This window comes from Schistocerca nitens, chromosome 8, assembly GCF_023898315.1.
Source record: "Schistocerca nitens isolate TAMUIC-IGC-003100 chromosome 8, iqSchNite1.1, whole genome shotgun sequence".
Lineage (NCBI taxonomy): Eukaryota > Metazoa > Arthropoda > Insecta > Orthoptera > Acrididae > Schistocerca > Schistocerca nitens.
Window position 1 is genome coordinate 268,851,614 of NC_064621.1, and position 24,153 is coordinate 268,875,766.

Sequence of the window (24,153 nt, forward strand, 5' to 3'; positions counted from 1 at the left end):
GTGCTGCAGTTTAAGAGAACTGTATTCTGATTAAAACTAAAATCTTTCTTCTTTCCGGAGCGATAGTTCTATCTTAAAAGAAAATGAAATCTTTTTTTCTTTGTGGAAAACGAATGTGGTCAAGGGACTTCACTAATATTGGATAAGAGACAACACTAGGACAACAGTCGCACCCATGCCCGAGGGGGTACTACCAGCAGTCATACCCGAGCTGCCCCCCTGAACTCAGGCACAACGATCACTCTCCTACGGAGGCGGTAGAAAAAGTTTAAGCTTTCTTTTCTCCTTGATTTCCTCTTTCAAAGTAGAGGCACACATTCCCCCTTATCCTGCAGAGTCAAAATTTAAGACACCTCAGTTAGGAATGAAATGTAAATAAACTGAGATGAAGCCCGGCAAAAGGCATAATTTTTATTCCAGAAAATGCCATAAAAGAGTTACCTGTAATACAGTCGGAATGGTCGACATAATTATATTTGATGAAATGGAAGCAACAGCGTCAGGCATATAAGGGCACTGAAATAATTCAATGGCGACTATTGAAAATAGGTGTCAGAGCAGTACTCGAAACCGGATTTCCTGCCTTCACAGCCTCGGCTATCCAAGCACACTTCCCAACCAACCCCAACTTCCCAATTGCCCCTCACTAATTCCGCAGCCACCCCTGTCCGTCATCCTCATTGTTCACAGCACTTAGCATGATTCATGCAAGAGGGTAGACGGAGCGAGTATCAAGACCAAAGATAGCAAGGAATGCTGTCTAGCTGTATATATTACTGTTACATCCATGGTGTCCAAAAGAACAAACACAACAGATGTAGTAGAACCTAAATGTGTATAATGTAAATGACCGTGTGATCTAAGTGGTCACCTAATCTCGATATTTTATTCCGAACGTACTTAAGTGTGCTAGTGAGCAGCGATTATATTGTCGTGTGGTACTCTGAACCAAAACAATGACATTAAATTTACTGTGCAACTCAAAAATATTAAAACTGTACTGGCCATCATAGTCGTCCTATATCTTTACTAAAACATGCAAAAAGCAAGACAAGGAGAGAAAGCATAACTTTCTTGTATCAAATATAGTTGCGAAAAGTATATAGTACCAATGTTGTTGAATAATAAGTTTAACTGTATCCATAAAAGCACCCAGTTATTCGAAATTCACTGACAGACCCAACCTAAACATCTCCCGTTATGTTTTATACAAACGAGACCCAAACATGCGAACCAACGGTCAAATTCGAATAGTGCACGGGCTACCATTCTCGGCTGACTTATTATGAATTCGCACGAGCCCCGTGTAAAGTCGGGCTACAAATCTGTTCAACTGACAAAATTATTTAGTTATTACTTGAGATCTCAGAATCTGCATTTATGTGTTAGTACTTTCACGATAACTGTGCGCACGTATTGTTTCATCACTGAGCCAGCGGTGTGCGTCCGTTGCACACGCCGGAACTGTCTGGGTTCATCCAATCACAGTCCGTAGGTCACAGCTTACTCAATATTAATTACTCTCTATTAGAAGTTTACGATATGGTGTACTTATTAAGTGTTTTATGCTTGTCTGTACACGCGCACACACACCTGTCATGCCATAAGTTAATAATCAGTGTTCTTCGTATCAGACTTCGACTAGAATGTTGAATTTCGATAGTTAAAAACAGACGCTCCTCAAGCAAAGATAGGTACTGATACATTGAAACAACTGCGTTGCTGTAGTATTTGGATGTATTGACACTTATTTTTACACGTAATGAATGAAATAAAGTAAAAAAGAACATATGGCAGGCTATACACCGCTAACACTGCTCTCCTGCAGTAGTCTCTGTCAATGAAAAACTCGCAGTGCTACTACAAATGATTCTTTTGTTTTCAAAGCAGTGTTGTTACGAAACTAGAACTTTCAAATATGTAATTGATGTGCAAACAGAACCGTAAACCCATCAAAGTTGCATTTTACACTGTACAAATGGTCTACGAGTACCCCTAAGGCCGAAGCGGCACATGTGCAAACGGTAATCAAGTTCTTCCACGTCTGATGCACAACTCCATGTCAATGACGATCACATCAGCATCGAGTGCAACCCTAAGGAAAAAGATCTCATGGCGTTAGGTCAGGCTACCTAAAGGCGGAGGGGGGTGGGGGGCAATGGCATAGAGCTACATCATCTTCACCGCTACGCCGAATCCAACGACGTGGAAATTCGTCGTATCGACGAACATCGATGCTCCAATGGAGCGATGCCCTGTCTTTTTTGAAGATGAAACTAGAAATCAGCAGTAAAAGTGGACACTACCCATGTTATTCTTCTCAAGCAGAGAAATGGCACAAACAGATTCGTCTGTGACTTTACACAAAAAACAAACTTCCACAGATTCTCGTTCATGTGCCACAAATTCATGAAGGACTTCCATACTATCACATTGTGACGATTAACGTTTTCAGGTAAGTGGAAGGTCGCTTCGTTGCTGAGCATCCCCTTTCTGCATTGTGATGAAAAACCGAAGGCGCTGTCTGTAAACTCCCGGTTATAATTGCTGCACGAGCAGCATACAGTGTGATTCGAAATGTACCCACTATCGAAAATTCTTCCACACAAGTTTACTGCGGTATTCCAAGTTCGTGTCCTACACGCAGCGTGTTTTGTTTGGTAGGCGTAAGAAACTTTCTTCCGCCCTCTCCATGGTGGCATCTGGCACTCTTAGTCTACCGGCACTTTTCTGTATACAGAGACAGTGACCATAAATTGTCGATACCAGTCCACAATGCTCTTTATACATTGAAACTTGACTGCGATGGGGGAGATATTATGTAAGTTGCTTCCTCGTCTAATTACTTAATACAAGGGTTGTTAGATGCCGGACCACGATTGGTTAATACGAAAATAAAGGAATGCACCCTATGGCCTATAGGCTTAATGGAAGCTTCCAGTTACTTGAAAGAAGATCTGCCTCGTGAAACTGGCACACGAACAAATTTCTCTCGTATACAAGTACGGTCCACGGCCCTAGTTAATCTTTATTCAAATGAAATGGTGTTAACTAACTACCGACATTATAGCAAGAGGCTTGCAGGTACTACACACGTGTTTCACAAAGATCTAGAAACATGGTAAACACTAAACATGACCAACGTTTTCGTTCAAATACAAGAGATATGTGAAGTATTGATCTGTCTCAGTCACATTTAATACAGGTATGCTGGGTCTACAAGAAAATATTGAACAGAGAAATAAAGAGGCGTTAATTCCAGAGTTCGCGACTGAATCAGCGCGAGTAGTTAGATACGCACCTGAATTAACGAGTGCTCAGGGAAAGTTAACAAGCGAGTCATGGTAACTCAATATTGTCACCAAAAAGATTTCCTCCAAAAACTCGTGTAACGAGACCAGGGTTCGTGCTTATTTGCTGACCTATCGGAAGAGAGAAAATTCACCACTCGACTCCCCCATCTCTCATGAACCTCAGAAGATCCACGCCTCGTATCAGAGGCCAATGAGAGCTCTTGTCTCAGCGTTAGCCTACGAAATGCTTGCATCTTGATCTGAAATTCAGACAACTTTCGAAAGCATCTTAGCTAAGTCAAGAAAGTAGGTGTTTTCTCAGACATTTTGGGTGTCGGTACATCGGGCGAGGGCGTAGCTTCCTAATCAGTCAACAGACTGTCAATCTTGCCTAGCTGTGACAAGTCGCTCGAGGGCATAAACTTTCATGATTATGTAAGCTGTCTGCCTGCTCGTTGGTGCCATCATGTCCGTATGAAGCGAAATTCGGCCGGTAAGCGGAAGGCTGTCCGCCACAGCACATTCCTCCAAACTACTGACGTTTGCTTCTTCTGTATACGTTACGTGAGGTTCTCCATCACAAAAGGGCCGCATCTCCTTAGGGGCACACGACTGACTTAGGAATTCGGCTCGGCGAAATCATTACATCAGGCTAAAAATATTGTAATTTCACTATTATCTGGATTGGTTATTCCTTGCTCTTTTAAGAGAAGCATCAAATTATTTAACTACATCAACCTTCCTCAGGCGATTACCCAAGAGTGCAACCAGAAATTAGGTAGTACCCACGTAACGTAGCCCACCTCCTGTACCCAACAATAGCACCTAACTAAACTTTAAAATGAAAAAGAATTTTCCCTGAAAATTTCTGTTTTCAAAATGATTCAAGATAAATGATGTTTAGAATGTATGGATGTTTTATTAAACCAGGATGTAATCTTCACCGCATTATGTCACACGTTAATGGTAACGTTTGAAGTAATGTAATTATTGGTATTTACGTAATTAGTGTTATGATTTATGAAACGGTGATTTGAAAGATAATTACATTTCTTAACCGAAACACCTCTCAGGGTGAATATCACCCAGGTTCAGTGCCACTCATCCAGATTCTACTTTAAGGAGCTAATCCGTAGTCTGGTTGATTGCAATTATATCTGCTCTGCTTATGCTCACACTGAAATTACTGGTGGAAAGGATTCTTAATCGTCATTTAATCGCAGCAAGCGGATGCCTCGATCAAAGGGAAAGTAGTGAGACACATGCCAAAATCTTCCAGTACCTCATTTATTAATTTACCACATTGTCATCTGTTGTCGGATGTTATTTTTATATTAGCTGGATTAGGAAATCAGTCAGGAGTGCGGACCAAAATTATCATTTATCAAACATGTAGGACTACAAAATACAAGGGCAGTCTTCTTTCCGTTCAGTAGGTTGTATTTGCAAGCACTTAGCAAGTGTCAAAGGACAGTTTAGAAAAGCAAAAAGATATGAGGGGATTTTGAGAGAGCTCTCTCATAATGGTTGTTCTTTTCCGCTATCCGTTCTTAATTCACGCTACATTCTTGTAACAGATGAACATCTCACATGTTCCAACACACAAAGACTCATTTTCTGTTTTCTCGCAATTTTGTAAAGGTACTCCAATCATAACATCAACTGGAGCGCACAGTGGAGACTTTGTGAGTTTACGGTTCCATTCGTTCATCAGTCATATTTGTACACGTAAGACTTAAGAATACACAGAAATTGTGAAAGGAATCATTTGTAGTGCCCCTGTATTTCATTCATGCTGGTGTTATCGGGAACTGTAGCATGTCATTACTGTGCGTTTCAGTAAATGTAAGAGAAGTAATCCCGCTAATGATTTACCATAGTATTACAAACCAACATTAGTCAACTGTTCGATCTTTCTCGGCTTGCGGACCTGTAGATGTCTCGTAAGAACGTTATATGTAGAGTAAGCCAAAATGCTTGCTATATTAAACGACCCGTTTTATTAAGACCTTATTTTCTAATGCTATAAGCTAATTTCGGCTCTACGCCCATTATCGAGCTATCTCCAAGAATACGAAGTATTTGTGGATAAATCTATGCCTACTTGTAACTAATAAAAATTTTATATATGTCTGTCGTACTGCCTACTTCCGTAACAGAGCCAGAGATAAATTCTGCCGAAATTTTTACATAGGTACAGATGGTGTTTAGAAAGGATAGATTGCATGCAACCGGTGGTGGAGTGTTCGTCGCTGTTAGTAGTAGTTTATCCTGTAGTTAAGTAGAAGTGGATAGTTCCTGTGAATTATTATGGGTGGAGGTCACACTCAACAACCGAGCTAGGTTAATAATTGGCTCCTTTTACCGACCTCCCGACTCAGCAGCATTAGTGGCAGAAAAACTGAGAGGAAATTTCGAATACATTTCACATAAATTTTCTCAGCATGTTATAGTCTTAGGTGGAGATTTCAATTTACCAGATATAGACTGGGACACTCAGATGTTTAGGACGGGTGGTAGGGACAGAGCATCGAGTGACATTATACTGAGTGCACTATCCGAAAATTACCTCGAGCAATTAAACAGAGAACCGACTCGTGGAGATAACATCTTGGACCTACTGATAACAAACAGACCCGAACTTTTAGACTCTGTATGTGCAGAATAGGGAATCAGTGATCATAAGGCCGTTGCAGCATCCCTGAATATGGAAGTTAATAGGAATACAAAAAAAGGGAGAAAGGTTTATCTGTTTAGCAAGAGTAATAGAAGGCAGATTTCAGACTACCTAACAGATCAAAACGAAAATTTCTGTTACGACACTGACAATGTTGAGTGTTTATGGAAAAAGTTCAAGGCAATCGCAAAATGCGTTTTAGACAGGTACGTGCCGAGTCAAACTGTGAGGGACGGGAAAAACCCACCGTGGTACAACAACAAAGTTAGGAAACTACTGCGAAAGCAAAGAGAGCTTCACTCCAAGTTTAAACGCAGCCAAAACCTCTCAGACAAACAGAAGCTAAACGATGTCAAAGTTACCGTAAGGAGGGCTATGCGTGAAGCGTTCAGTGAATTCGAAAGTAAAATTCTATGTACCAACTTTACAGAGAATCCTAGGAAGTTCTGGTCTTACGTTAAATCAGTAAGTGGCTCGAAACAGCATATCCAGACACTCCGGGATGATGATGGCATTGAAACAGAGGATGACACGCGTAAAGCTGAAATACTAAACACCTTTTTCCAAAGCTGTTTCACAGAGGAAGGCCGCACTGCAGTTATTTCTCTAAATACTCGCACAAACGAAAAAATGGCTGACATCGAAATAAGTGTCCAAGGAATAGAAAAGCAACTGGAATCACTCAAAAGAGGAAAGTCCACTGGACCTGACGGGATACCATTTCGATTCTACACAGAGTACGCGAAAGAAGTTGCCCCCTTCTAACAGCCGTGTACCGCAAGTCTCTAGAGGAAAGGAGGGTTCCAAATGATTGGAAAAGAGCACAGGTAGTCCCAGTCTTCAAGAAGGGTCGTCGAGCAGATGCGCAAAACTATAGACCTCTATCTCTGACGCCGATCTGCTGTAGAATTTTAGAACATGTTTTTTTCTCGAGTATCATGTCGCTTTTGGAAACCCAGAATCTACTATGTAGGAATCATCATGGATTCCGGAAACAGCGATCGTGTGAGACCCAACTCGCTTTATTTGTTCATGAGACACAGAAAATATTAGATACAGGCTCCCAGGTAGATGCTATTTTTCTTGACTTCCGGAAGGCGTTCGATACAGTTCCGCACTGTCGCCTGATAAACAAAGTAAAAGCCTACGGAATATCAGACCAGCTGTGTGGCTGGATTGAAGAGTTTTTAGCAAACAGAACACAGCATGTCGTTATCAATGGAGAGACGTCTACAGACGTTAAAGTAACTTCTGGCGTGCCACAGGGGAGTGTTATGGGATCATTGCTTTTCACAATATATATAAATGACCTAGTAGATGGTGTCGGAAGTTCCATGCGGCTTTTCGCGGATGATGCTGTAGTATACAGAGAAGTTGCAGCATTAGAAAATTGTAGCGAAATGCTGGAAGATCTGCAGCGGATAGGCACTTGGTGCAGGGAGTGGCAACTGTCCCTTAACATAGACAAATGTAATGTATTGCGAATACATAAAGAGAAAGATCCTTTATTGTATGATTATATGATATCGGAACAAACACTGGTAGCAGTTACTTCTGTAAAATATCTGGGAGTATGCGTGCGGAACGATTTGAAGTGGAATGATCATATAAAATTAATTGTTGGTAAGGCGGGTACCAGGTTGAGATTCATTGGGAGAGTGCTTTAAAATGTAGTCCATCAACAAAGGAGGTGGCTCACAAAACACTCTTTCGACCTATACTTGAGTATTGCTCATCAGTGTGGGATCCGTACCAGATCGGGTTGACGGAGGAGATAGAGAAGATCCAAAGAAGAGCGGCGCGTTTCGTCACAGGGTTATTTGGTAACCGTGATAGCGTTACGGAGATGTTTAATAAACTCAAGTGGCAGACTCTGCAAGAGAGGCGCTCTGCATCGCGGTGTAGCTTGCTCGCCAGGTTTCGAGAGGGTGCGTTTCTGGATGAGGTATCGAATATATTGCTTCCCCCTACTTATACCTCCCGAGGAGATCACGAATGTAAAATCAGAGAGATTAGAGCGCGTAAGGAGGCTTTCAGACAGTCGTTCTTCCCGCGAACCATACGCGACTGGAACAGGAAAGGGATGTACTGACAGTGGCACGTAAAGTGCCCTCCACCACACACCGTTGGGTGGCTTGCGGAGTATAAATGTAGATGTAGATGTAGATGAACATATCGTTAACGCTGTCAGTGTCTAATAAATTGCACTGCTGCGTATCTTAGGTGTAATGCCTTAGTAGTGTAATTTGTCGCTATGCAATATCCTCTAAGAACTTGCAGTGAACACGTAGTGTGTTGTGGGGCGATTACTATGTTGTAGAGATAAACTGCTCTCATAGAATGACCATGAGAGCAGTTGTTTCTTAATTTTTATTTCTGCGACACTGATTTTATATCAGCTGGTCTGCCTCATATATCGTTATATCAAAATGATTTATGCATATTGAGCTGCAATCAGATCCGATTATGGCACCTTAAGTGTGTTGAAACCGGTCATCTAGTAAACAGTATTTAAGCGATCTTGGCTTTTGAATTATCTCTCTAAGATCTGTTTAATATTTGACTACTTTATTGAAATTATGGAACACGGTAACGGATGAAACAAATCTAGAGGCAAAGGCAACCCCAGCTGACATTAGCTAAGAGTTTCTTGCTACCACACACTTCCACAGATGAATAAGTCAACTTTTTAAACACGTATAACACACTTTACCTGGTTGTCAAATGAGCTATCAGAAGACTTTCGGAAAATCTTAAATAGGTCTTAGTGAATATTGTTGCACACCAAATTCCACTGCTAAGCCACTGCATACTTAAGGAACCACTGTTTCGTCTGCGCTACAATTACGATAGGCACCCTCATAAGGAATTACACAGTGACAGCGTTAACGTGTGTTGTGGAAGTAAGTAGCGTGATTTAATATCTATACATACTGTTATTAGGTACAAATAGACATAGATATATGCGTTAATAACTCCATACGTTGCACATAGGTTGATAATGTCCATGGAGCCGAAAAAAGTTATAGCACAAGAAAATAACATCTAGATAAAAAGTCTTTGAAAATAGCAGCGTTTTGACTTACTATACATGCAGTGTCCTTAACAATAATAGCGGTCCCCAAAAGACTTAACTTCAAAGCATTACAAGTTTCACCCACAGTAAATGTAAGGTAATGAATTGTCATCCGCGTCTGAGGTTATTGATGAAACAGACGGCTGCCATAGGTACAAGCCGTGGTACCTGGAGGAGTGTTCGTCCACGCTGGCGACCACGTACAGCTCGGGCACGCCGGGCCGGGATAAGAGCGTCGCCACCGTGGACATGGACGGCCGCCTCCGACCCGACCACCTGTGCACCGTCGACCACACAGGTAAGGCCCGCTGCTGCGTTGCCTCGCTAGGCGCCGCTTCCTAATCTATAATAGCTCTTAAAGCAATAACCTATGTCAAAGGGTTTTCGTTCCATTTCTCCGAAAAGAGCACCGCACTAGCACATACTACCTTTACGAAATAGACCAGTTGACCACTTGCGACAGACTGTAGAGCGATCCTTCTACCAACAACTTACATCTCGCCAAAGAACCATAAAGGAAAATATACGAGAAACTAGTGCTTATGCGGAAGAAGCCATAAAGGCAGCCGGCCGGAGAGGCCGAGCGGTTCTAGGCGCTACAGTCTGGAGCCGCGCGACCGCTACGGTCGCAGGTTCGAATCCTGCCTCGGGCATGGATGTGTGTGATGTCCTTAGGTTAGTTAGGTTTAAGTAGTTCTAAGTTCTAGGGGACTGATGACCTCTGCAGTTAAGTCCCGTAGTGCTCATGGCCATTTGAACCATTTGAACCATATAGGCGAGTGGAAAAGGAAAGGAAATGACTGACAGTAGTATTGGGTACCTACCACCACTCAACGTGGTGAGTGTGAGTGAGCTTGTGTGTGTGTGTGTGTGTGTGTGTGTGTGTGTGTGTGAAAAACTGTAAAATCATGTAGACGACATTTAACAAACGTCAAACTGGCATGAAGCGTACTGCACGCTTGGTTGTGTGAACGATTGGCATTTCAGCACAACCGTGAAAATTAGCAGTAACGCCATTTGCTAAAACAGGACAAGTGCGAGTAGGACTCTTGCTCCGAGGGTTACGTATATAGTTAATTATGTATACACATAATAATAAGAACAATAGTTTCGTGAGACTCAATGACTTGGTGCAAGTCTTTCTATTGCGCGAGACTCCGGTGACTTACGTATCCCTAACGTACTTCAGTTACTCAACCTTGGAATGGGTAGCAACAGTTCAACGAGGAATGTGAACCTCGTTTTGTCTCTGGCGACTTCTCACGTCGTTGAGAGGAGAAGACTAGGTTGAAACGAAGACCGAAAAATCCGTAGTCTGACCGAGATTAGGTGCTACGATCTCTAATGAATTAGATGCTTCTGTTACAATGGGCAACATTTTATTTCGGAGATATTCGGTGAAAGAAATGCGGAATTTGCTGTCGGACATTGTGGTATAATCACACTTCAGCCCCTGTAGTCTCATGAGGTTCCGATAGGTGGCGGTGCTGTACATAGCCTTCAAAATGGTGTTCGTAATGGAGGTACGTTCAAAACAGAGAGTTTTCGTTGAGTCTCTTCCAGCCAGGGCATCACAGATAGTCATAGGCGCTTGCAGAATGTCTACAGAGACCTGACAGTGAACAAAATGACCTTGAGTCGTTGGGCGAGGCGTCTGTAGTCAGTGAAACGAGGTCGCACAAAAGTGTTCTGTTTCCCGTCTGCGTGCCGGCCGCACACAACATGTTCGTCACCGCAAAAAATGGCAGACAAACGTCTCCTTCTCCAAGACAACTCAAGGCCTCATAAAACTCCGCGCACCCGGGTGGAGGTCACAAATTTCATTGGCCTTTCATCCTTGTCCATCCTACAGTCCTAATCTCAACCCTTCCGACTTCCGTCTGTTTGTCCCAAGGAAGCGCTACGTGGGTGATGAGGAGGTTATTGATGGAGCAAGACGTTGACTCCGACGTCGGCCAGCAGAGTCATACGATAAGGCTGCACAGGACCTCACAGTAAACTGACGCAACGCCGTGCACATTCTATGCAGATTAATTTGAATAACAGGTTTTTGTGGCCAAAACAGTGGATAATATTATGGTTCATTGAAATTTTGAATACAACCAAAGTGCTTACAGAGGAAACGTGTTGCATTACTTACTGACCGCCCCTCGTATTTACACCCTCAAGGCACTGTAGACCTTAGTATTTGACATACATTTCAACCTGATACATCTATGCAACCCTGAGAAAAAGATGTCTAGACAAGTTGACAAAATGATAGACAGGCAAGCAGGTGAAAACAAAGCGGTCCTATGACGATTCGGCTTTAATCTATTGAGGTACGGATCTAACTAGTATGTATCCTAAGACTATGCAGCAGATACACATTCATAACTCGAACCTGAATACTGAAGGTTTGATCATGTTATGTCCTGTGTAACAAGGAAAGACGTCCACAAGACTGTTGTTTACGTTCCGCAGTGTTTCGGCTCGAATTGGAGGAGATCCTACGATTTTTGAGCAAATGTGGAACCATGAGGGCGATACGTAATGGCACCAGTTGCCATAAAGGACATATATAAACGGTACAGTCACGCTAATATGACCACCGCATATGTTGGGCGTCAACATGCAATAAGCTCTCACGGACGTAGCTGTGTTATCTGCCGTCGAAAAGGTCATGAACATTGCCTTGCGGCCCAAGGATGTTAGCATTTCCTAAAGTGTCTCAATTATCGTGTTCTTGTGCCGCTGTGGTTAAAGTATACCTTGCACGTAAAATGACGCTGTCCTAAGCCGGCGCCGATGGAACTATGGTGCACCATGGGTCATACATGACTGGGGTGAAAGTGTGCTGTCGAGATGTATACCGGCGAATGCAGGTGCAAATGTTGAGCAAATAACCTCCCAGACTACTCAAGGCGCTACGGTGTCGCCTCAACGACCATTCACTGAACGTTTCTGCGTATGGGACTGTGGTGTCACCGCCAGACACCACACTTGCTAGGTGGTAGCTTAAATCGGCCGCGGTCCATTAGTACATGTCGGACCCGCGTGTCGCCACTGTCAGGATCGCAGACCGAGCGCCACCACAAGGCAGGTCTCGAGAGACGTAAGAGCACTCGCCGCAGTTGTACGACGACATTGCTAGCGACTACACGTACGAAGCCTTTCTCTCAATTGCCGAGAGACAGTTAGAATAGCCTTCAGGTAAGTCCATGGCTACGACCTAGCAAGGCGCATTAACCATATCTGGAGAGAGTCTCACTTGTATTATCAAGAGAAATGTACCACAAAGAATTAAAGTTAAGTATACGAGAAGCTCCGTTCTTTTCTTTATAGCTTTCATCACGTATCCTGTTTCAGACCTAACGCAAGACGGCTTGAGTTGACGCGTGCCCTTTCGGCTACCTCCCTTGTGTCTAGACTGTCTTGTGTAGACACAGCAGGGACTCCGTAGCAGGCGCTTGGTTCGTGCACCAATGCTGACTGCTGTTCATCGGCGATGAAGGCTCGAATCTGGACACCAGTACCGAGTCCACTTGATTTTGGCCCCGCTGCGCTCCACTCCGATGGTTGCACATGCTAGCGTAACATTCTTAATAATGTGTATTGTTTCCACATGAAGACTCCGTTGATGTTGGTCATTTTGGTTTGTACGTTGATGGCAGATTAGGCATGCGATCGCACGATGACGCTTTTCGGTGGAGAAACCGGTAGCGTGCTTTGAATAAACGACATTAGAATACAGTACAGCTGTTGGTCCCAATTATCGTTGTCAAGTAACAATTGTCCCACTGTTCTCGATAGATTACCAGGAACTTACTAAAAATCCCCACCCGAGAGGTGTGAGCGTGGGGGAAGGGGTTGACGGGTGGAGGAGTTTGATGGTCACATGTTATGATTTTCTTGAGTAAGTCGAAATCCGCAGTTTGGAGCGAGAGTGTTTCTCAGTACAAAATTAAATGATATTCAGATTACTACGAAAAACACACTATTCATTTTTTAGCACTAATGGTTCTCACGTTGCAGGGAGCTGGAGATATCGCACATTCTTGAAAATAGTGTTTCTGTGGTATAAAATTACTATTTAATGATGTATCTTGCGTTAGTGTTAACAGCACTTCGTATCTGTATTCCATGTAGTGTTAATGCACTTTGTGGAACATGGAAGATCCCCAGGCGTGTGTGGACATTGCGTGGCCTGTGATCCGTAAAGCACGCTGTAGCGGATTGGTGTAACTTTGTAAAACACTCTGATGTTTCCTCTTGTGACGTAGTGGGGAAGATAGACTGTGAAATCACTACTGGGTCTTCAGTCTGCAGACCTATGAGGGAAGTGCATGACCACAAACCGGCGACCTACCTTCCCGCGTATTTCAACCATCCATCCCGTCCCCTCCAGTCTATTACAACCCCAGAAAACCATTTAACCCAAAAACCGGTTCTATAGGACATAGATATAATAAACACATAAAATATTTGTTCTTAACCCACTTCATTTAATAGTAAGCTTTATTTTTATACCATTAGACCACTATTAGAGAATCAAATATTTTCCAACCCTTGCAAAGCGGAAGCTATTAGTGTCAGAGAAGAAAACTTAATAGCATATTTTTTGTAAGAAAGTTTAGTTTTGTACTGGTAACATTAGCGCTAGAAGCCACCGTTCTCACATTATGTAAGAAAAACATAAGAAGTCGACTTTTAAACGCTCCCCTAACCCCTGCATTCCCACACGACGACTGGGGATTTTTAGTATGTTTTTCATGGTACTATCTAGTACCACAGTACAAAAAACTGCGTCTACACAAAATTTCCCCATGATCTCTTTCCTTGAATCGACTAATGTCGCATTAGTATTATTATGTCTTTCATTCGTCTTTAACTATGTACGAAGTGTTGCAATCGTCCGTTTACTAACATATATATCCTGCATTAGTCATAAATATGGCTGTTTACTCTCAATTTTAGAGGAACGCTGCTAAAAAGTCAGTTATATAAATAGCTTAAGTTTGTGCTTTTACGTGTGTGGCGTTAGCACAAACTATGAATTTACTGTCCTGCATGGCGGTACCGACATGAAGTAAGATAATGATTTAACGATCCATTGGAGACGAGGTGATTAAAGTCGGAACCTAAACTCGGATTAAGGAAGCGAACTGAACTCCATGAAGCCAGGGCAGCAGGAACTCACCGAAGAGCTAGGCCCCAGGTTATGACGTTATTCATTATTTTCCACTTGATTCCCAACTATTAAGCATTTATTTAAAAAAATACAAGAGTAGTAAAACACAGTGGTAGCAGACTGAACTGACACCAGGCTAACGTTGTTTTGAAGTATAGACCCCATGTTTAACACTGTCTTTTAAGAGACTTGACACTTGCAAAGTATACATTTTTGAAAGTCAAATGTAATAACGACTAGCAGAAATTTAGTGCAGGTAAAATGTTTACACAAACGTAAATGTCCAAACTTACAGAATGATTTTGAATTACAAATCAAAATTTAACATGTTCCTTTGAGAAAGATGACAAATTTAAGCGATACAATAGCCAGCAAATGGTCCGGCCGACCAAGGAAAACTTGATACAAAAAGTGCATGGCACCACAAGTTACCAAAGCCGAAAGAAAAAATTACGCGAACTCTGAAAAGAATTGAACCCACTCTAACCAGTGAAGACAAAACTTGGCTTAAGCAGCAGCCACCATGCCATAGAGCAGCTTCACACAAGGTAACGCCACCGGTGGATCCCAAATGCCGGCCATTAGTATCGCGCTGCAGGTGCGCTCACATTTGTCAGGCTGGGATATTCGCACGCATACTCTGTGGAAACAGAAGCTGACTAACCAGGCAACAGCAGGGTGCTCGTAAAATAAGAGTCATGCGACAAGAAAATGCCTAGAAAGAGCAACATGTCAGTTAGCACGATAACACCTTTTCAGCAAATAGGCACCTGAACAATTAGCCCACAATAAGTTACAACGTCCGGCAAGCGGCGATGAACAGATTAAATTAAGAATTTAAGAACAGTACACTTTAAACTCTGGTGAGTACCAAGAGTAACTATTCTAACCTAAAGAAGCTAGCTGAAGTGGTTTTTACAAAATAGTCCCGAATGCTACTTCGATTAATAAAATAACGGTCACATGCCAGTACAACATGGTTCGCAGACCAAGAATCAGTCAAGGAATCTCGTCTTACAACACCCTAGGGTGAAAACACACAGAATCTCACACCTCTCCGACTCGGTAAACTAATAGGTCTGGCCCGATCAGAATCTAAAATATAAATAAAAGGGTACGTTAAATATAAATGTTACAATGGCACGAATAGCACCAGCGACCGCTGTCACACTCCCATCACTTGCACAGATGGTAACAATAATAACGTTCGGCGTTATTTGACAAGGAAATACGTTATTAAAAACCAATCCAAATACAATAGTCACACCCGGGGATCACAACTAAGTTACTTTCCAGGAAAGCAACACAGGGTGCTCAGCGAACACAGAGGTAAGAAGGCGCAAGCAGTTTCTATAAGCGACACAGACCACACTAAGGCGAATCCATACTTCCTGCAAGCACAAAATCACAACTCAGAGCAGAATCACATAGGGCAGGGTAGTAACAACAGATCCTGCTAACGCAGCGAAACTACACTCCTGGAAATGGAAAACAGAACACATTGACACCGGTGTGTCAGACCCACCATACTTGCTCCGGACACTGCGAGAGGGCTGTACAAGCAATGATAACACGCACGGCACAGCGGACACACCAGGAACCGCGGTGTTGGCCGTCGAATGGCGCTAGCTGCGCAGCATTTGTGCACCGCCGCCGTCAGTGTCAGCCAGTTTGCCGTGGCATACGGAGCTCCATCGCAGTCTTTAACACTGGTAGCATGCCGCGACAGCGTGGACGTGAACCGTATGTGCAGTTGACGGACTTTGAGCGAGGGCGTATAGTGGGCATGCGGGAGGCCGGGTGGACGTACCGCCGAATTGCTCAACACGTGGGGCGTGAGGTCTCCACAGTACATCGATGTTGTCGCCAGTGGTCGGCGGAAGGTGCACGTGCCCGTCGACCTGGGACCGGACCGCAGCGACGCACGGATGCACGCCAAGACCGTAGGATCCTACGCAGTGCCGTAGGGGACCGCACCGCCACTTCCCAGCAAATTAGGGACACTGTTGCTCCTGGGGTATCGGCGAGGACCATTCGCAACCGTCCCCATGAAGCTGGGCTACGGTCCCGCACACCGTTAGGCCGTCTTCCGCTCACGCCCCAACATCGTGCAGCCCGCTTCCAGTGGTGTCGCGACAGGCGTGAATGGAGGGACGAATGGAGACGTGTCGTCTTCAGCGATGAGAGTCGCTTCTGCCTTGGTGCCAATGATTGTCGTATGCGTGTTTGGCGCCGTGCAGGTGAGCGCCACAATCAGGACTGCATACGACCGAGGCACACAGGGCCAACACCCGGCATCATGGTGTGGGGAGCGATCTCCTACACTGGCCGTACACCACTGGTGATCGTCGAGGGGACACTGAATAGTGCACGGTACATCCAAGCCGTCATCGAACCCATCGTTCTACCATTCCTAGACCGGCAAGGGAACTTGCTGTTCCAACAGGACAATGCACGTCCGCATGTATCTTGTGCCACCCAACGTGCTCTAGAAGGTGTAAGTCAACTACCCTGGCCAGCAAGATCTCCGGATCTGTCCCCCATTGAGCATGTTTGGGACTGGATGAAGCGTCGTCTCACGTGGTCTGCACGTCCAGCACGAACGCTGGTCCAACTGAGGCGCCAGGTGGAAATGGCATGGCAAGCCGTTCCACAGGACTACATCCAGCATCTCTACGATCGTCTCCATGGGAGAATAGCAGCCTGCATTGCTGCGAAAGGTGGATATACACTGTATTAGTGCCGACATTGTGCATGCTCTGTTGCCTGTGTCTATGTGCCTGTGGTTCTGTCAGTGTGATCATGTGATGTATCTGACCCCAGGAATGTGTCAATAAAGTTTCCCCTTCCTGGGACAATGAATTCACGGTGTTCTTATTTCAATTTCCAGGAGTGTAGGTAGCAAAACGCGGCCCGACAACAGGAAAGGGTTGGCCTTTCAAATCGCCAGTATCAGCTAATCATAAGGTAGTTCCCGTTGCAACGTTCCCGCAGAGGGATTCTGTAAGACACCTACCAACGGCGCGTAACAACACATGTTCGTTCTAACCGAGCTCCTTCCTACTCGTTCCACGGAGACTCCAACTAACATTCCAAAACGGAACGCGTGACACAGAGGGGCACCCGGCGACCAGAAGGAAAACGAATCAGTGATACGATCTTCTTCTTCTTCTTCTTCTTGGTGGGCTCTACAGTCCTTGAAGAACCTTGGCCTCCTGCATCACCTGCCTCCATTCTTCTCTGTCCATCGCCTTCCAATTTCTTATACCCATCACCTTTAGATCTTCTTCCATATCATCCAGCCACCTTTTCCTGGGTCTACCTCTTCTCCATCACCTGTCAGGTTTTCCCACGAAAACTTTCTTGACACTACGAATTTCTGGCATTGTCTGTACATGTCCTGCCCATCTTATTTTTCCCTGCTTAATTTTAACAATAATATCCATCTGTCCAAAAGGTGTTTGTAGTTCTACATTCGTCCTTACTCTCCAGCCAACTTCCTCCCTCACTGCTCCAAAAATCCTTCTCAGTACCTTTCTTTCCCATCTCAATAACCAGTTCTCCTCCTTTAATGTCAGTAGCCAGCCTTCTGATCCATATATTACTATAGGTTTTCATATTGTCGTGTATACACTCCTGGAAATGGAAAAAAGAACACATTGACACCGGAGTGTCAGACCCACCATACTTGCTCCGGACACTGCGAGAGGGCAGTGCAAGCAATGATCACACGCACGGCACAGCGGACACACCAGGAACCGCGGTGTTGGCCGTCGAATGGCGCTAGCTGCGCAGCATTTGTGCACCGCCGCCGTCAGTGTCAGCCAGTTTGCCGTGGCATACGGAGCTCCATCGCAGTCTTTAACACTGGTAGCATGCCGCGACAGCGTGGACGTGAACCGTATGTGCAGTTGACGGACTTTGAGCGAGGGCGTATAGTGGGCATGCGGGAGGCCGGGTGGACGTATCGCCGAATTGCTCAACACGTGGGGCGTGAGGTCTCCACAGTACATCGATGTTGTCGCCAGTGGTCGGCGGAAGGTGCACGTGCCCGTCGACCTGGGACCGGACCGCAGCGACGCACGGATGCACGCCAAGACCGTAGGATCCTACGCAGTGCCGTAGGGGACCGCACCGCCACTTCCCAGCAAATTAGGGACACTGTTACTCCTGGGGTATTGGCGAGGACCATTCGCAACCGTCTCCATGAAGCTGGGCTACGGTCCCGCACACCGTTAGGCCGTCTTCCGCTCACGCCCCAACATCGTGCAGCCCGCCTCCAGTGGTGTCGCGACAGGCGTGAATGGAGGGACGAATGGAGACGTGTCGTCTTCAGCGATGAGAGTCGCTTCTGCCTTGGTGCCAATGATGGTCGTATGCGTGTTTGGCGCCGTGCAGGTGAGCGCCACAATCAGGACTGCATACGACCGAGGCACACAGGGCCAACACCCGGCATCATGGTGTGGGGAGCGATCTCCTACACTGGCCGTACACCACCGGTGATCGTCGAGGGGACACTGAATAGTGCACGGTACATCCAAACCGTCATCGAACCAATCGTTCTACCATTCCTAGACCGGCAAGGGAACTTGCTGTTCCAACAGGACAATGCACGTCCGCATGTATCCCGTGCCACCCAACGTGCTCTAGAAGGTGTAAGTCAACTACCCTGGCCAGCAAGATCTCCGGATCTGTACCCCATTGAGCATGTTTGGGACTGGATGAAGCGTCGTCTCACGCGGTCTGCACGTCCGGCACGAACGCTGGTCCAACTGAGGCGCCAGGTGGAAATGGCATGGCAAGCCGTTCCACAGGACTACATCCAGCATCTCTACGATCGTCTCCATGGGAGAATAGCAGCCTGCATTGCTGCGAAAGGTGGATATACACTGTACTAGTGCCGACATTGTGCATGCTCTGTTGCCTGTGTCTATGTGCCTGTGGTTCTGTCAGTGTGATCATGTGATGTATCTGACCCCAGGAATGTGTCAATAAAGTTTCCCCTTCCTGGGACAATGAATTCACGGTGTTCTTATTTCAATTTCCGGGAGTGTATTTTGATTTTTGTATTCCTATAACATTCCTGGAATGAAATACATTCTGCAAGGCAAAATAGTAACGGTTTCTACTCCCTATCCTTTCTTGAATATCTACGGCTACTTTATTGTTCTCTGTTATTACAGAACCTAAATATTTAAATGTTTTTACTCTTTCATATTCTTTCCCATTCATTACTATTGAATTCTTTTGTCCATTTATATTGGGCTCCCCCATCACCATATACTTCGTTTTATTTATGTTTACTTGTAAACCTAGTTCTCTTGCTGCTTCCTCTAACGTATCGGAGTTCTTCTTTAGAGCCCTTAAATTCCTTGCCATTCATGCTACGCCATCCGCATATGCTACCACATGAACTTTTCGATTAAGTATTGTTCTTCCTAGGTTTACCGGCATTTGCACATCACCTTTTCTAAAACTAAATTGAATAGGATGATACGATCTACAGACAGCAATCGATATGAGCCGACACGGTCCGGGACGCTACCTTACATTATGAAATGAGTGGTAAACCTAAATCTGAATGCCAGATTCGACCACTGGTCCTCGGAAGTAAGAACACTGTGTGCGAAACATTACGGAGTTAGCACCATTGTAGGACATTATTCACAATCGTCTTAAATCATTGCTTTCGTCGCATGAAACCTGGCAAGTTCTTCGAGACCTCTACACTTGGTGTAGTAATGCAGTGTAATGGACTATACTGGTTTCGTTTATTGGAGCTACAAATTCTGTTCTCGCTTTTAATCGTGAATTTTCATTTTATTTACATAATACATAACAGTCTATTCCTTTTATTGTTATCTCATTTACTGAAGACAGAATACATATTTTTAGCCAGCGCCACTCTGACGAGTGAGTTCTATAACGTAACTGATCTGAATGCACTTGAAATAACTTTCGGCAGCGATTTTTTGGAAAGCTGTGAGCTAATTACAACCGGTTGCACGGTAGTTAAAACAAAGAGCTTGTTTGACTAAATTCGTAGGCTACTTCTTACAAATCATTTACATTTTAACTACTAGTTTATAGTCTTTGGGCTACAGGACTCAGGATTTCTAAATAATAACATAAAATATTCTATACAGTACAGACGATAACAGCAGGTGTTCTTATGACTCACTGCTAACAGAGAGATGGTGAATCAGACAAGAGTCTCCATAAAAAACTTCGTGCTGTATCGATTCGTGACTACTAGAAGAAAATAACTATTCTTCCTCTTTGGTTTGGTACACGTTGATTGGAATAATTGTGATACATTGTCTGTCTTACAATCAATCGAACGTGGTTGGTATTAGTCTTTCCGAGATCATCCTCCACTAAAAAAGGAGATTACAAGGTGAAGTTCTTGCAGGAAAAAGGTTTATGGTAATCATGCACAAAAGGATCGAAATGTCATTCGAAATAGAGTGTAAGACTGGTGAAGTCATCAGTATCATAGTGTGGACAAATGTAAGATGTCGTAGGTAGTTGGTGTACTGGTCTAAACCACTGTCAGAAAGTCAAATAAGATAAAGATTATTCAAGGAAATGTTACAAACATATGGTGGATTAGAACTCAAATCGAGACCATTGCACTCCATTGATAGTGCGCTAACGCTTTTGCTTTCTTTCCTTCGGAGGGTAGTGCACTCTCAATAAGACTGACTTTTATTTTTTGGTATTGGTCTCCTTCTCAAGTCAAAACCTTTGCCACTAATCTTGTCTAAATTGTCTTCCATGCCTCATCTTCTCGTTCATTACATCACATTTATCCTACACATTGATGACAGAACTCTTATTATCGATGCATGCCTGGCGGAAATATTCGAACCTCTAAGAAGAATTACAACGAAATTGAGGAAATTCGCCAGAATTAGAATACATCCGGAAACCATGTGTAACTAAGAGACGACATGAATCAGAATAGAATGCATTTCACCGTTGTTGCTTGGGGCTGATGGTCTAGCACTAAAGCGTGTGCTTGGAAATTGAAAGGTCGCGGGGTCAAATCTAGGTCGGGCCGCCGGTTTTTCAATCTGCGTTCTAACGCGGCATTCTTCTCTCACTGATGAGGGGATTCGCCTCACGTGGTTCAGATCCCACTTTACACTGGAGGTCCGCTCTCCCCGGTTCGTAACAGCTGTAGGACAGTAGCGACGAATAGAAAGACTTGCATTACGCCACTGAGCCACACGATTACCGTTGCTGTGTAAATCGTATACAATAGAGAGAGCTGAAGGAATAGTGAATAATTTCAAAGAGGAATAAAAGCTCAAGAAAAAGAAAACTACTTCTTTGGTTAATAAATGACTTATGGTCTGAATGTAACATAAATGTGGAAGAAATGTTTGACTGGAAGGACGTTATATTTCCGCTGCACCTAACACCGTTTTATGTTGCCATAACAATTTCGCCATTGTGCCGTTATCATTAACGTACATGCGTGATAATGGCGTGACGCCGAAGTGGCAACAGCAAACTAAAAACTTGACAGTCGTAAATGGAATGTGCCGTCCTTTTAACAACTCATATAGTCTTTGGAGCCATGGTAAAGGAAGATAAAGAACGCTGTGTGCTGAAGTAATTTAATAGATGTTCAGTCAGAGTGTACACGAAAGGAAGACACAACGGAACACGAGGTGAAAGATAAATGACTTCCTCCCCGCACAGTCACTATAAGAATAACTATAAATGAAATGAAAGTGTATCAACGATCCTGCTACCGCGTAAGCCAGAAATATTGTAGTAGCAGACTGTCACGCTACAGGGAGGTTTTTTTCTAAGATGTCGTGATGAAATAAATCACTTGAAAACGGAGGATGTTCGACACGAAATAAAAATACAACTAAAAAGAACAGACGGCTAAAAACAGGGTAGGCAGACTCAATCCACAAAAATTTACACAAAGGGAAGACTATCGCTCTTTATGTCACTGATTGTAACATTTTTACACCAAATACATACATTTTCCATATAAACAGATTTCGAAATACAGTGAAATGAAGAGTTGAATTTTATCCAGTGGATGTGTAGTAAAATTAATAGTATAGTGGGAGGATCATGAGCATCAGAAAAAAGTGACAAGATGCAAAAGTGCCATTTTTATATAGCTGATTCACGGAGTTTGAAAACGAGTAGTGCCCTAGGTACTTAAACTGAGAGGAACTGCACAAAACTTATTGTAGGTCAATCGTTTAACAGGTATGCACTTAATATGGTTTTGAAGGTATCATTACTGTCGTACCTGAAACGCGAGCTTATTTCTAAAATTTTTAAATCGCACTATTTACGAAATACCGGGTGATCAAAAGGTCAGTATAAATTTTAAAACTGATTAAATCACGACATAATGTAGATAGAGAGGTACAAATTGACACACATGCTTGGAATGACATGGGGTTTTATTAGAACCAAAAAAATACAAAAGTTAAAAAAATGTCCGACAGATGGAGATTCATCTGATCAGAATAGCAATCATTAGCATAACAAATAAGACAAAGCAAAGATGATGTTCTTTACAGGAATTGCTCAATATGTCCACCATCGTTCCTCAACAATAGCTGTAGTCGAGGAACAATGTTGTGAACAGCACTATAAAGCATGTCCGGAGTTATGGTGAGGCATTGGCGTCGGATGTTGTCTTTCAGCATCCCTAGAGATGTCGGTCGATCACGATACACTTGCGACTTCAGGTAACCCCAAACCCATAATCACACGGACTGAGGTCTGGGGACCAGGGAGGCCAAGCATGACGAAAGTGGGGGCTGAGCACACGATCATCACCAAACGAAGCGCGCAAGAGATCTTTCACGCATCTGTTAATGCAGCTTCACTAAAAGCGCCATTTCAGGTAACGTCAACATGCTGCGACCGCTGGTGCATCTGATTCTCTCTCTCATTACAACTCATTTTATACACGATTGTCATACGTAGTCACTGACGTTTTGCTGTCGAACGTCATCCGTTGGACATTTTGTGAACTTTTTTTTTGTTCTAATAAAACCCCATGTCATTCCAAGCATGTGTGTCAATTTTTACCTCTCTATCTACATTATTCCGTGGTTTATTACGTTTTCAAATTTATACTGACGTTTTGATCACCCGGTAAAGCGCTACAATACAGAGGGGTCCAAAAAATGTATCCACTGTTTAAAAGTCCAGAACTTGCAAAGTGATTGACGGAGTTGTCTCATTTTTGGTGAAAGTCTAGCTTAAAGTCTAACTTAATGATATCACTGTAGTTGTTCAAATGGTGACCATTAACATCCACACACAAACGATGCCGCCGAACTGCGGCTCGAACTACTGACTGCAACGTGTTCAGTTGGATATTTGCACATGAATGTACGATGGATTCTCTAAGTTCATGCAATGTGAGTGGCTTTTGTCGATAAACGACATCCTTTATTGTTTTAAAGGCAGCAAAGTGGATGTGCTACATCCCACGATTGCTACACGCAATGAACGAGGACGACGCAGATCGTAGCATGGAGTCCCGAAAGGTTGCCCGTCCGAATTTCTTGCTTGTTGCTGTTTCCAGTGAATTATAAAAAATAAAATGTAATTGAAAACTAATGGTTTCGCGACGTCCATTTCCTTGTAATTCCATACATCTATTAACGTTCATGTATACTGAGCACAGCCAATAGATGGCGAGGAAATTGAAGAAAGATGAAACAAGCTGGAGTAATTTTAGCGGTAAAATGAACATTAATGTTGTAGACCACTCTGCAGCGCAAGTGGTACCATAATCGTGAAGTGTCCGCGGCTCGTAGTCTTGCGGTAACGTTCTCGCTTCCAGAGCGCGGGGTCCCGGGTTCGATTCCCGGCGGGGTCAGGGATTTTATCTGCCTCGAGATGACTGGGTGTTGTGTGTCTTTCATAATCATTTCATCCT

At 43.8% G+C, this 24,153-nt stretch overlaps 1 protein-coding gene across 1 annotated transcript in view; it reads left to right on the forward strand.

Annotated features, from left to right (window-relative positions):
* LOC126199515 (furin-like protease 2) overlaps positions 1–24,153 on the forward strand; it is a 713,209-nt gene that overhangs the window by 486,271 nt on the left and 202,785 nt on the right. Inside the window, exon 8 of the mRNA XM_049936438.1 lies at positions 9,199–9,344. Within this exon, the coding sequence (XP_049792395.1) occupies positions 9,199–9,344 (146 nt within the window). The remainder of the gene's footprint in view (positions 1–9,198; positions 9,345–24,153) is intronic.